At 51.3% G+C, this 14,922-nt stretch overlaps 1 protein-coding gene across 3 annotated transcripts in view; it reads left to right on the forward strand.

Annotated features, from left to right (window-relative positions):
- The window catches only part of ERGIC1 (endoplasmic reticulum-golgi intermediate compartment 1), a 103,779-nt gene that overhangs the window by 76,236 nt on the left and 12,621 nt on the right, over positions 1–14,922 (forward strand). For all 3 annotated transcript variants that reach the window (XM_032851822.1, XM_032851821.1, XM_032851820.1), the window contains exons 6-9: positions 2,289–2,393; positions 6,849–6,909; positions 11,733–11,833; positions 14,379–14,501. In XM_032851822.1, coding sequence (XP_032707713.1) covers positions 2,289–2,393; positions 6,849–6,909; positions 11,733–11,833; positions 14,379–14,501 — 390 coding nt within the window. The remainder of the gene's footprint in view (positions 1–2,288; positions 2,394–6,848; positions 6,910–11,732; positions 11,834–14,378; positions 14,502–14,922) is intronic.

Consider the following 14,922-nt stretch of genomic DNA (forward strand, 5'->3'; position numbering starts at 1 on the left):
ATCGGCTTTGCACTCCTCCCCTCCTTTAACTCTCTGTAACCCTTTGTGGTCATCATCTCCATTTTGCCAGTGGGGAAACTGAGGCATGGGGAGGTTACTGTCCTTGCCCAAGGCACCCCAGCTCGGGGGCGGGCTGGAATGGAGTATAGAACCCAGCTGCTACTCTACCATGGGTCACTGCTCCTGAAGCTCACATCCCAAACCCGACTGCAGCCTCACCTGTGAGCTGAGGCCGGGCCATGCCCTGTCAGCCTGGTACCTTCCAGGCCAGTCCACAAAACTCAGGCCCTCGTGAAGACAGGAGGATTTCAAAAGCCTACAGCTTTGTGTTTGAAACAGGCATGCTTACAAAATAAGCAGGCTTTGATGGACTGCTGCTAAGCCAGAAGCTATAATCCATATTCCTTCCTCTAATACAGCTTACCAAACCTTTATTGTACTGGGATAAAATAAACTGTTTTTCAGCATGGCGCTGGGGCCTTTGCTGAGCAGCCCCTTCTCCCTCTAATGCCTCTTTGTTTCCTGATGCTACCACCCACTGCGGGCTGTTCTCTTATGCCGGGTTCAGTAGTACCAAACTCTTCTAGTTCCTTACAGATGTGCACCGACTGGGTTGGGCAGTTTCTGACCTCTATACTTGTTCATGCTGTTCCATCTGCCTCCATACTTTTCCAGCTGATCCCCAGTAATGTGGACTCATTAGCACAGGAGTGTCCTTTCTGCTGAGATGCCCCCCTCTGAACACTCCCAACTGAATTGGGAGCCCTCCCCATGATCCCCACAGTCTGTACATCCCTCTGGTCCAGTGTGGGTTGTGCAGTCTCATTTTCTGTTCCAGGCTTTTGTCTGGGCCATTTTCTCAAACCCAGCATGTCCCAAGGAATGGCTGCATGTGGCCATCACCCCAGGACTGCCAAGGTACATGGTGGGAGGGAGAGTCCCGTCCTGCTTCAGTGTGCTGAGTCTGGAGTCCAACAGCTATGAGTTCAAACCACAGCTCTTGACAACGCCCTCTTCACTGCTCTGAGCCTCAGTTTTCTTTTCTGTAAAATGGGAATTGCCAGAGGTCAAATGTCAAAATCAAAAATGCTAGTTTAAGAATTAGTGCCATTCATAGTTTGTTCATTCATCCAGTACCTATTCTGTGAGCATCTGCCAGGGTCAGGGAGTACACATCAAATCAGATACAGCTCCCCACCGGCATGGAGCCAGCGTCCTCCAGTGAGGAAATAGAATAGAACTAGATAGAGATCAGGTGGCAGGAGCTGCTGAGTGCTTTTGCAGACCAAGGGTTTTGGGGACGGGTGTTGGGGAGGCTCCCTGAGCAGAGGCCTGAGGGAGGCCAGGGAGAGCCGTATCAAAGAGGGTTCCAGGAAGGGGTCGCAGGCATAAGGGACCAAGGTGGGACCACACTGGCACGGTTCCTGGTGCCACAGGGAGGCTAGCACAGCCAGGGGGAGTACGCAGAGAAAGAGGTGAGCAGAGGAGTGACACAATCAGATGTAGGGTTCAAAAGGACCCCCTGGCTGCTGTCAGGGAAAGGCCTGGGGGTGCCAAGGGCTCAGGTTGGGAGCCCAATGGGGAGGCTGCCCCCACTGTCTGGTCTAGGGAAGCAGTGGGGACCTGAGAAGGGCAGGAACTAGGCATCGTGAGTGTGGAGCGGACAGCCTTTCCTGGTGGGGAGATCAGGTGTGAGAGAAAGACAGGAGGCCAAGATGACACCAAGGGATTGGCCTGAGCAGCTTGGTAGAGGAGGGGCCCTTTGAAAGAAATCCTTTGAAAGAGAATCCACAGGATTGTCACAGGACATCAGTCCCTCTCCTGGGCTGTGCGAGGACCTCAAGGCCCAGGGAGGAAAGGAGGCCACCACAGTCCTGCCTTCAAGGATCCCCCAGTCTGGGGCGGTGGGGCAAATGTGGGTGAGTAGTAGTGTTGACTTGCATTTTGAGGAGCTTTAGTTGGTCCATGGGGCTGCGGGATCAACCCACCATGCAGCCAACAGCCACGGAGTGGCCAGTGGGCAACTGCCATTTTGAGCCCTGGCCTGCACCAGGTGCCCAGCTGTGTTCTCTCACCCCCTAATCCCGGCAGCCCCCTTGGGTAGTTTCTGTTCCTGGCCCATTCTACAGACGAGCCACCTGAGGCTCAGAGAAGAGCAATAACTCTTCCAAAGTGCCATGGTTCGGACCATGCTGGGATCCCATCCCAAACCAGATCTGTCTGACTCCAGCGGGGGAGACCCGCCCCCTACCTCTGGGACACTCCTGAAACTCACATCTCTCCCCCAGGTCCCGGGCAACTTCCACGTGTCTACACACAGTGCCACGGCCCAGCCACAGAACCCGGACATGACCCATGTCATCCACAAGCTCTCGTTTGGGGACACACTACAGGTGAGCAGGGCACACACTGGTGGTGTGGCTGGGGGGCGGGTGTCCAGGGACTGTCATCTGGAGCCTTCTCTTCTCTCTGGGTGCAAAGGTAGCATCTAGATGGGTCACCCCCTCGGAGTCTCTGTCAAACAGCTCCTGTATATTGTTCCTTCGGAGCGTGGGCCTACCATTTTGACAGTACCATGTGCTTGGACCCTTGGGTTGAGACCTGGAGCCTGGGGAAAGGGACACACTTTTCATGAGCCGGTACTCATGTGCTAGTACTTTCTCTGTGCCAGCGTGGCCTTACAAGGTATGAGGGGGCACCATGTCTTACAGCTGTGGATCTGGGCCCAGAGAAGCCACTTGTGTGGGGTCCCCCAGCAGATCTTTCTAATGCCAGAGTCCAGCCTGTGCCCCTCTACAGCCCTGTCCACCCTCCAGCCCAGTGCCCAAGCCTACCAAGTAGAGGCACCATGGTGAAGGATCCTCTGACAGTCCTCGGTGGGGATGGAGAGGGCCGCCTCCAGCGGGCCCAGACCAACAGCTTCCTACCTGTGGCAGCCGTGTACGGAAGCCCAGCACAAGCCACCCACTCTCCTCCAGCTGCAGGCAGGGGAGCTCAGTTGTTCTCTCCTCTCCACTACTCCCCAGGGTCATGAAGTAGATTCTGGAATGGAGGCTCAGAGCAGGGAGGGAACTGCTCCAGCCACAGTGCTGGGATGGGGACCCTGGGTCCTGCCACCAAGCCTTGCTCGATGAGAATACTGGTTCCTGGTTAAGGATGTTGGAGGGTGGGGTCCCCCAGGGATGGTGGTGTGCACCTGGGGCTCACACTGGCCCACAAGCCCAGCACACACAGCATTATGCCATTTCTGTGCGTGCATGTCTGCTGAGACTCATGCACACACTCTTCACGCTCAAAGGTACTCCCTGACACATGCATGCTCACACATATACCCTAAGATCCATCCCAAACACACACACCAAATGTACATACACTCAGACTCTTGCACAGACACAGCGCACACATAGCACCCAGAGACGTGCACAGGCTCACCTGAGTTGGAACATCTCACATACACACTTGTGCCCGCACTGCCCCACTCAGTGCACCTGCCAAGCACCGTTCTTCGTACACGAGACCCCCCTTCACTCTCTCAGCAGCCCTAGAGGTGGGTCCTTTATTGTCTCCATTTTACAGGTGAGGAAGTTGAGGCATGGGGAGGGTACAGTCTGTTGCAACGCCTGAGTTTGAATCACGAGTCCGGCTTCGGGCCACACTGCTGGTGCCTCCTTCCCCTCCTTCCCCTGCCCCTCACACCTCATCTGTCCACTGCACATTGCCTCTGCTGCTTTCCCTGTGGGCACCTTGTGCCTGGCCTGAGAGGCTAGTCATCACCTCTCCAGTCCCTTTGGAGGCCACAGAACTCTTCCTCTTGGAGACGGGGCTTAGGGACAGAGAACCTGGCCACCCTGGGTGCCGTGAGCCAGTCTCCTGCCCGCACACTCGGTGAAGCACGGCCTGCCTCCCGAATGTGCACTCCCTACACACAGGGCTCACTACTCATGTGGCCCCAGTGCTCCACTTGGGGGGTGTTGGCTCCCCAGCTCGCCGTTCTAGATCCAAGTCCTGGCTCCACCGCGTACTAGTTGTGTAACCTTGAACAAATGATTTAGTCCTGCTGAGCCTCAGTTACCATATCTATAAAATGGGGACAATAACTAGTACCTGCCTTGGAGGATTGTAGTGAAGATAAGATGAATTCCTGCGCATATAGCCCTTAGATCAGGACCAGGCACAGAGAAAGTGGTCAAGGAAATGAGCTATCACCCGCTGTTGTTGCTCTCTGTACCCTAACTCTGCACGAGGCCCTGTGGGACAGAGCATGCTGCCAGCCTTTGAGAGGCTCGTGCAGCCATGTAGAACACAGAAGGTGGGGTGGTCACCACCCCCAGTGGGACAGGAGCTGACAAATCACGGGCAGGTGGTGGGCAGCGGACCCTCCATAGACTGAGCGCTGGGCAGTCCCCTAGCTGCCTTTAGGCCCACAAGCTCAGCAAATCCTTACACAGCCCTGGAAAAAAGTCACCATGAACTCCGGTGTGCACAGGGGAAGATTGTCCAGAATCCCTTGGCTCTGCACAGCCAGAATTCAAACCAAGTCTTTGTACCATGCCACACTCCTTCCTCACTCTGAGAACTCTGGACACCAGAAGCCTGCTCTTTCTTACCTAGAGGGGAACATTACAGGTGCCCCGTGTTTAATCCTTAAGGGTGCTGGATGGGATTTGTTCCTGATGAGGAAACTGGGTTTCAGAGGGATTCAGCAACTTGTCCAAGGTCACACAGCTTATAAGAAACCGGGTATGTCTGACCCCAGGTCTTCTATTACTGTGCCTCCTGCAGTCATGGATTCATCAGACACTCTTGAAATATCTGCTCTGCTCATGTAACAATACAGGGTTCTGGCTTTCAAGAGAAGAGATCAAATAAATATCAGGATAATATAGGACGAGGAGGGTTAAGGACAAGAGAGGCGCAGGATTCTGGGCAGTAATATGGGAGCAGGGACAAGTTTCCTCCTAGCCTGGGAAGTCAGGGAGGGCTTTCCAAAGGAGGGTGACCTTGCAGGTGACATGTAAGCCAACCCCTGAAGGGTGAGAAGGATTTGGCTAAGCTCACAGGGAAGTCTCACGGGCACAGGGCACCTCACACACCTTCCATTCTCTGACACACCCAGCTGGTCATTTTCATAAAAAAGATGCTCAAGGTTACTTTAAGAAAAAATGGGTCAGCAGATGTCTACAGCATCAGAATGATGTTCTGTTACAAGGCCTGGCAAGTGAGTGCTCCTCAGAGTTGGAGAGGATGCACAAGTGTCCCAGAAAGGGAGCAGGGAGCAGAGTTTTATGGGGGGCAAGAGACCTGTGTTAGATTCAGGTAGGTGGGGCTGACGGGGGCAGGTTGGTGTGTTAAAGCGCCCACCTGCCGTGGGGAAGAAGACGGGCTGTGAGGCCAGACTGGCGGTGAGGGAAGGGCTGCAGCCAAGGGCAGGGGAGACGGGGCCCAGACAGAGGCAGGGCAGCAGGGAGAAGGGACGGGGACAGATGTGTGTAGGAGAGGGGACAGTCTTAGGTTGCTATGTGCCACTGGCAGAACAAGACACTGACAGCCTTCTGCTTGGTCGTGATTATGGGCAAAATGGGATTTTCTTTAAAGGTAAACAACTTAGTTGAGGTTTCAGCTACTCTTCCATTCAGCAAGTATTTCTTCAACACCTGTCCTGCAGGTTATGTGTCTTGCGCATTGCTGAGTGTCGGTGTCGAACCGCAGTCCGGAGGGGAAAACAGAAGTTAATCAAATGATCAAACAAATGAATGTGAGATAAAACCATGACACCTGACTATGGGAGGGAACATTCTAGCTCTCATCTCCCATAGCCACCTTCCTCTTGGTTCAGATTCTCCTTCCCTAAGGCAGCAGTGGACAAACTTCCCCTTTCTTTGGGCTTGTTAAGTGCTCAGTAAATATCAGCCACCTGGGATCCGGATCAAGGATCAGGTCACCCAACTGCTTCTCACCCTTCCTGAAGAGGCCTGTTCCCCACCTACCTCAACCACTTCCCCTGGGGCCACACAGGCCTCTGTTTATTCCTGTCTCTAGTTCATGCTTCACAGATGCTGCTTGCCTAATTAACTTCCCACTTTCCTACAGATCTTAGTGTATCACTTCTTCCAGGAAGCCCTCCAGGATGACGAGCTTGGCAGCTCCTATTAACCATACCCATGGTGGCATGCCTCATGTACCTGGCGTGCCTTGCCCTGCTTTAGATGTTCCTCAGCTGACATGGTTTCTGCTCATCCTCAGAGAAGAGGCAGAATATGGCCTTGAGCCCCACTCTACATCAGACCCTGCCAGGAGGACACAGTAGGGCCAGCTGCCGTGAGGAAAGCTGCTGAATGTTCTCTGCAGCAAATTCAGTAGGAGGCCAGCAGCCCTGGGTCCTCAGAAGGCTGTAGGGGATATCAGGAGGTGTGTGCTGGGATCCAGGCTTTCCAAAGTGGCTTAATGGAAAGAACTCAGGCTTGAGGTCAGATACCCGAATTTGGAGTTTGGCTCTGCCATTTATCAGCTGTGTGACACTGGACTGCTTCAGCATTTCTCCAAGCCTTGGTCTGCTCTTCTGTAAAATGGGCTCAACAGTACCTCATTAGGGTCACTAAATGAGATGACTAGAAATGCGCAGGCTAAAGTGATATATTACAGGGACCCACGATGGGAAGGAAGCTAGTGCTTGCTATGTGCCAGGCCCATGCTATGTCTGTATCTTGCCCTCTACAACTTCTCTGTGAGACAGACCATGCTGAGTAAGGTCCCTACACCAGGTTGCACCTGGCCATCCCGGGCAACCAGAATCAGGCCCAGAAGAGGTGATTTCCTGGAATCATTCCCCTCACTGTGCTTCTCCACAGGTCCAGAATGTGCACGGAGCTTTCAATGCCCTCGGGGGAGCAGACAGACTCACCTCCAACCGTATGTATCCCGTATCCCAACTGGGAACAGGGAAAAAGGGAGAAGGGAACTTGCAGCAAGTACTCAGTGTAAGCCAGGCTGTGAATGCCGCATTCCCACAGCTGGCCTGTGAGGGAGGTAGAATGAGCCCTGTCTGACAGACAAGGGGAGAAAAGTGACTTGTCTCCACCCTCCCTGGGGAAAGGAATGTGATAATCCCAGGTACCTCATAAGAGCTCAGTGAGTACCAGCTATTATCATCATTATTTTTTTATTTTTTTAGAGAAATTTTTTTTTTTTAATTTGTTTTTTTTGACAGAGATCACAAGTAGGCAGAGAGGCAGGCAGAAAGAGGAAGGGAAGCAGGCTCCCTGCTGAGCAGAGAGCCCCTGATGCCAGGGCTCCACCCCAGGACGCTGGGATCATGACCTGAGCCAAAAGCAGGGGCTTAACCCACTGAGCCCCCCCGAGGCGCCCCATCATCGTTATTGTTATCATTACTGCCACGTAATTGTTTTTAGTTGGGATGATCACCTAAGATCCCACAGGGAGCCGTGGCATTGCTGGGATTCATCCTGGCTCCAGTGGTACCAGGAGAATAGGGCTGAGGGTGGCCCAGTTGGGTCTGATCACCCAGCCACCCACCCAACCCCCCACTTTCCTCCTGCTGGAGCCCCTCCCCCTCATGAATGCTCCCTCCCTGAGCTCTCCACCTGCTCGGTTCTCTGGCACCTTGGCCCCTATGAAAGAAGGCTTGGTGTCTTTACACACTGACACACCTGTGCACACACCTGTCCCCTGATCCAGTGAATTTTTGCACACCTGTGCACACATGTGTGCATACACATGGGGCCTTGGTAGCATGCACAGAATGGGCCCAAGAGACCTGTCTGCTTAAATGGGTTCACCCCTGGATCCTGCAGGACAGGTGACCTTGACTTTCCTTACTTCCTCACCTGAACTCACCTTTTTTATCCATAAGTCTTTTCTCATTGTTTCTTAAAATACAGTTTGCTCTCTCATGGTCAGAAATTCAAGCAAAAGAAAACATCTCCCCATGACCGATCCCCCACCCTTAACAAATCGTACTTCATTTCTCTGTGTCCCTGTGAACCCTCATCCATCAGCAAAAGTCATCGTCTCAAAGCCAGTAGATGGCCGTTTCCCTTCTGATTTTTGTCCTTGGCATTTGTGCGTGAACATGTTTTTTCAGTGTTTCCTGTGGTGATGGAGGCACGGCTGCCCACCCAGCAGTTCTTCCGTGCTTTATTAAGGCATTGTTGCCTCAGGGAAAATGTCTGTTCGTTGTTTTTTACCATCATGGCAATGCCTGTGATACTTAGGATATTTGCTTTACATTGTCCCGTTGCTTTCCTGCTGGGTACAAGCCCCTTCAGTGTTGCCTCCAACAGGCAGCATAGGAGCACACAACGAGGCCTCCTTGTCTTCATGCAAATGTCTGATTCTGACGGAGAGAGATGATCCTTCCGATGTTGATGTTGGTGTCCCTGTCGGTATAGTTCTGTGGGGCAGAATGTTGTCCCACAGCAGTGTCCACACCTGCTCGCAGTTGGCGTGGATACTGACATAGAATTGAGCTCGGAAAGACCCAGACTGTGTCAACCAGTAGAGGGTTTGGGCAGAAAACCCTGCTTGCTCTAGGGCTAGTGACGAGAGCCATCTCAGGCTGGCTTCCATGGAAAGAAAATGCATTAGATCAAACAACAGGCAGCCAAGGGTAGGGCTGGCTTTCATTCCTTCAGCCCTCCAGCTTGGCCTCCCTGCTGGGCCTTTTTGCCTTTGCTGCCCCCTCTGCTCCCAGACCTTCCCCTTGAGGGCTGCTTCTTGTCATGTAGGTCTCAGCTCAAATGCCACCACCTCCGAGAGACCCTCCTTGGCCACCTTATGTAAAGGAACTCCCACTTCTAGTAACCGATTTTTCTTCCAACAGACCACTCTCTCTGGAGATACTGAGGAGGGATTGTGGATGTTTTAGCCGTGGTGATGATGACATTGCGGTTGTTGTGTTTTTGTTTTTTAAGAGCCTTTATCTTTTATAGAGACATAAGTAAAATATTTGTGGATAAATTGATGTGATGTCTAGGATTTGCTTCCAGATAAAACAGGGTAGGGTGAAAGATGGGGTACGGATGAAGCAAAATCAACCCTGTATTGTTAATTGGTTTTTGTTTTTTGTTTTTTTTAAACATTTTTTAAAAGACTTTATTTATTTGACAGACAGAAATCACAGGGGGAGGCAGGCTCCCTGCGGAGCAGAGAGCCCAATGCGGGGCTCGATCCTAGGACCCTGGGATCATGACCTGAGCTGAAGGCAGAGGCTTTAACCCACTGAGCCACCCAGGCACCCCTGTATTGTTAATTGTTGAAACTGGGGAATGGGGTTTGTTATAGGATTTCCCAGTTTGTATGTGTTTGAATTTTTCCGTAATAAGATGTTAGGAGGGAGGGTGGGAGGCTGCCAGCGCAAAGTGTACATGGGCCTCCCTGGATCAGGTTGGAGCCAGCAGCCCCCTGGAGGGGCTCACAGCCAAGCAATCCATGTGGGTGGAATTAGGTGCGGTGTCCCTAGTGGGCATTTGGCAAATTGTGTCAAAGGCCTTAAAAATGGTCATTGCCTTTGAGTCATCATTTCTACTCACAGGAGAGTAAGCTAAGGAAATAATTAAGAGAGTGTGCAAAGATTTAGGAAAATCATGTTCATTAGGTCATTGTTTATAGCAGTGAAAATGAACGGCGTCAATGTCTAGCCACGGGGGGTGGGTTGAGTCCATTTACGTGGCGGCTCTGTGGGATACCTGCAGATGGGTCAGAACTTCACAGGCATTCAGGCAGCAGACGTTTATTGAGCACCTACTGTGTGCCAGGTACCATATTAGGGGATATTGGAGCGACTAACAAATGGAGTGGGGCTTACTGCTTTCTGTGTCTTAGTCCTAAAATGGTATCTGTGGTGTTTAGTTCTTAGAAAAGGGTACAGTATGATGCCATTTTAGGAAAATATAACTATATGTATAAACATAAGCTTAGCAGTTTATACACAAGAATGTGAATCCATGGTTTTCTGTGGATGGTGGATTTGTGGGTGGTTTCTATTTTTTTTTTCTCTTTGGGATCATCTATATTTGTACAAATTTTAATAGAACTATACAGATGTGATTTTCATAAGGCTTTCACTCTTTCGTTCTCTCAAGTGTTTAACCTAGAGCGATGGGCATTTGGAGCACGGTATCTCAAGCATGATCTTTGGGCTCCGGGTTTAAAATGCAGATTCTGAGTCCCACTCTGGAACCATTCAGCAGGGGTGAGACCCAGGTGTCTGCCTTTTAAATCCTGGGTGACTCCCCTGCTCCTGACCCCTGGGGCCCACTGCAGGTTCTTCGTGGACTTCTCCCTGAGGCCACAGAGCTTTACTGAGGTTTTTCAGAGGAGTCAGGTCTCAAGACAGTTCAGGAAGCAGCCCTTTCCTTCCAAGAGGCAGTATTAGCAGGAAGAGGCCGTGAGGGCCATCTGCTTCCCCTAACCTCTTAAAGCGAGCAAATCCAAGGACTCAAAACTGATTCAGCCCGTAGACCAGGACTAGAACATAAAAGACTAAATTTCTGTATGATTTTAGCTCCATGATCCCTACGCCAACATTCTAGAAGGCAATAACTGAGGGGGTCCTTGAGCTTCTCTTAGCATCCCAGAAGCACGAGCCAAGGGAATTTGTACCTCTCTTGGATGCTGTTGGGCAGCTTCGGGCCAGCGTTCTGTCAGCCTCGTGTTTGGTTCTGGTTACCTCATGCTTATCAGAAGCTGATTCATCTGTTCTTCCATTCATGCCCCGGACCAGCCGTCCTTCCTTCCGTTCATTCATTCCGTAAGCACTTGCTACTTTCCACTCTGTGCCAGGCCCTCTGCAGGGTTCTGGGAGAAGAGATGAGTAGGGCTTGGTCACTGCTCGCTGCAGCGTCCCCCCTCCCACCCCGTCCACGGTCCAGCAGTGTGGGTAAGAGTTACAGTGCAATATGACAGGGCCAGGTAGAGGGAAAACTGATCTCCCATTTAATTGAAAATGAGGAGGGAAATTTGAATAGTTTTTTTTGAACAGAAATTTGAAAAGAAATTATGAACAGTTCTTCATAAATGTAGTTCCTCTGCTTCATGGGCTCTTTTTTTTTTTAATTTTTTTTTTTTTTTTTTTTTTAAAGTAAGCTAGGCACTCAATGTGGGGCTTGAACTTTACAACCTTGAGATCAGGAGTTGCACGTTCTGACTGAGCCAATCACACACCCCATCTCTCTTTTTAAAACTCAAACCCAGCTTGTTTCAAAAGCAACAATGTTCATACAGGACCAAGGGTGCACCATGAAATGTGATATTTACCAAATCCTGCCTTCTTACCCGGAGGATACAACTGCTAATAGTTTCTTGGGTATCTTTCCAGAAAATTCTGTATATTCATGCATCTAGAGAGAGTGAGTCTTCCCTGCTCCCAGGACATGGAAACATGTTATTCATTCCATTTGTAACTTGGTTCTTTTCCCTTAACAATACCTCTTGGACAGTGGCTTGTTGCAGTACCCATTCTTTAACGTTTGCTCTATTGCTGGACATTGGGGTCATTTCCAGAATTTTAATATCCTGTAGAGTGGAGGAATAAAGATCCTGAGAGATGGAGTCTCTCAATTCCTGGTATCCAAAGAGAGAAAATGAAGAGGGGTTGTTTGGTGATGAAAATTTGGAAACGGCATCCCCAACAATGCTGAACGGGTTTAGGGTTGAAATGACAATAGAATTGCCAGCCGGGCAGTGCCTTTCATCCTGCTGTGTCCTTCCTGCAGCTCTCGCTTCCCATGACTACATCTTGAAGATCGTGCCCACAGTTTACGAGGACAAGAGTGGCAAGCAACGGTACTCTTACCAGTACACAGTGGCCAACAAGGTAGGTCGTCCTTGGGCCCAGCTGTGTGCAATTGCGCCCTCTGCTGGCCTTAAACAGAAGTGACCTGTATCTGAGTGAAATTCCCACCAGTTCCCTTTCCAGGAGCCTTTCCCAGGGTGCTGCTCGGGCCAGGCTCTGTCCCTGGCTAGAGATGAGAGGCCAGTGTCAGAGTTAAGGGGAGGAAATCGAACCAGGAGATGGGGTGTGATCTTTTGAGAAAGCCTGGCATCTGGCCCCAGTCCTTCAGACTCAGGACCCTGATTGGTCAACACACAACAGACTTTCTGGCTCCCGGGGCGCAAGCACGTTATCCAGAATCACCAGATGGCCATTGGCTAACAGGAACGTCCTAGGACCCCAAAACTCAAAGTCATGGAGAAGCGGGTAGGTGTTGATGGGAAGCAGAGGACGATGAGGGCCCGCTGAGTGGGATGACTAAGAGTTGTTTCAAGCTGAGACAGCCTCTAGCTTCTCGGGACCTGACCCTGCCAATGGACAGGCATGCTTGCAACACGTTAGTTGAGGCACCCCCAGTGGATCACTTGATCACCAGGACTGTCCTTTTCCTCCTCTTCTAGGGCTGCCCAAACCCCTTATAGCCAGTATGTTGTTTAGCACAATAGAAAATAGTAATGGAGTGATAGCTACCATTTATTGAGCAGTTACTATGGGCTGGGTACTCTGCTAAGCTCTCTAACTCTACCATCTTTTTCAGTCATGACAGCTCTGACTGGGACCGTCCTTGTCCCCATTTTACAGATTTGGGGACAATGACGCTGTCTTGGCCCTGAGAGGTGGTCATAGAGCTACAAAGTGGCCTAGTGAGGGTTAGAACCGGGTTCTCCTCTGCCTCCAGAGCCTGGCCTCTTGCTCCCATCACCCACTCAGCCTGAACAGGGTCAGTCGAATATGTTGGGCTGAGAGCTGCTCTCTCTCGGGTAGCTTGAGGTCCCTCTGCCTGGCTCGGCCTCTGCTGACTGATGCTCTGGTGTAACTTTCCAAAGGGAGTTTTGTTTCTTTCACTCACTGTCTCCTAAAGGGCATCTCATTGTAACTGTCAGGTGCTGACGGCATCTAAGGGCTGGGATACGGATGCGGTCTGAGCAGAAAGGGTGGGGCCAGAGCAGACTGCTGGTGCAGACCCGGCTCAGTCACTTGCTAGCTGTGTGGCCCAGAACAAGTCTCATAACCACTCTGTGCCTCTGTTTACTCATTTGTAAAAGGGACGGTACCCACATCGTAAGTTAGCTATCCGGTGGGGCAATGTTTTAAAAACTGCTTTGTCCACAAAGGAGGCTTTGGGTAAATGGGACTTCCTACTGCTATTTCTTATTATCTTCTTCTATCCCTCCGCTCTGGGCTTTGACCCAGACAGTCACCCTGTCTCATCAGCTCCCCCCGGAGAAAGCTGATCCTGTTTTGCCCAAGGCTCCTTCCCCTGAAGCTTTGGCAAAGACCCAGCAGCCAGAAGGGCTTACTCAGCTCTCTCTGTGGCCTTGGCCCCAGCCTGCCCTGGGGAAGAGTAGGCTGGGCCTGTCAGAGCCAGCGGTGGTCCATCAGGGTGGGAAGGTCTTGGGTCATCCCTAGAGAAGCCTCAGAGCACGGGCCCTAGAATTTGAGATGGGGGGGGCACCCCTGTGTTTTAGTCAGGTCTACAGTTATTGTCGGTGAATGAGAATAGCCCAGAGGTTTCCAGCAAATGCCCAGACCAGAGAGGACACACATTAATTCAGCTCGTTAAGCATCCTTTCATTTCACCCAGCCAAGGGCCATCTCAGGAAGCCTGGTGGTAGGGTGCTTCTGTCTTTCCAGTTCTGGGTGTTCCTTCTTTGAAGAGGCCCTCTCCCCACATGGCCTTATACTCATCTCTCTTACACACCCCCCACACACACACCCTTCAGGTTGATGTCCTGTGTGGCGTAGAATGCCCCCTCCTCATAAGCCTTCCAGCTGGCCTGGGGAGAGTTGGTCATTCGTCACCAGCACCCCCAGCACCCCAGGCTTCTGGGGCACGGACAGTGTGGCAGTATTTTGGACGGTCTTCTACATCTTCCTTCCCCGGACTGTGACCCCCCCCCACTCTGGGGATGGGGCAGAGCTTCCTCCCCTTGGGGTCCCCAGTAGCCAGCACCCACAAGAGGTGATTAGCCAACAGTCAATGAGTAAGTGAATGGATTTTGCATGGCCAGGAGTTAGAGGGGGAAATGCGCCTTTACTCCAGAGGAACCCAGATCACACCTGTCCTTTTCACCTCTCTGCTCTCTGATTCTGGTGCTCCCTCCAGGTCATATGGTCAGTGTTCAACCACCCAAAGGATTGGAAATGTCCCTGGCAAGGCTGCCCATCCGGATGCCGATAGCAGAGACTCCAGGGGAAGGGGTGAAAGGAATGGTGTTGGGAGGGGGAGGGTCCAGCTCCAGGCAAGAGAGAGAAGGCTCCCTCCTGGAGTCTCCAAAGGACCCTCTGCAGTCCACCCCCCACCCACCAGGAACCATGGTTTGTATGTCTGGTTCTCATGTCCCCCTTTTCCCCTCCTCCACCCCAGGAGTATGTAGCCTACAGCCACACAGGACGAATCATCCCTGCCATCTGGTTCCGCTATGACCTTAGCCCCATCACAGTCAAGTACACAGAGAGAAGGCAACCTCTGTACAGGTTCATCACCACGGTGAGTCGGTGGGGCCCCTGCCCTGCACCCCTTCTCCTTGCACCCCTCCTAGTTCTCAGAGGAAGGGCAGACAGTCCACAGGGTTAGGAGCACAGGCTGTACACAGAAGGTTATGATCCGTAGGATGTGGAGAAATGTTATCAGAATCATGTCAACATCGATGGTGTATCATCAAGAAAATATTTTCCAAAGGGGAATGTCACTAGATGAATTTAATTTGTTAAGTAGATGTTTATATAGCTTTTTAGGTTTAGCAGGGTTTATCCTTTTCTGTGGAAATTCTACAGTGAAGATTTAACTCATTTTTTTTCCCCATGTCTATTTTCCAACTATAGCTGCTGGTACTGTCAGGTTTCTCCTTTCTCTCCTGCCTGCTTGTTCTCTTTTCTTTTTTTCTTTGATTTTTTTCTTTTTCTTTTTC

The sequence above is a fragment of the Lontra canadensis genome, unplaced genomic scaffold (assembly GCF_010015895.1).
Source record: "Lontra canadensis isolate GAN:19392208 unplaced genomic scaffold, GSC_riverotter_1.0 scaffold5, whole genome shotgun sequence".
Classification (NCBI taxonomy): domain Eukaryota; kingdom Metazoa; phylum Chordata; class Mammalia; order Carnivora; family Mustelidae; genus Lontra; species Lontra canadensis.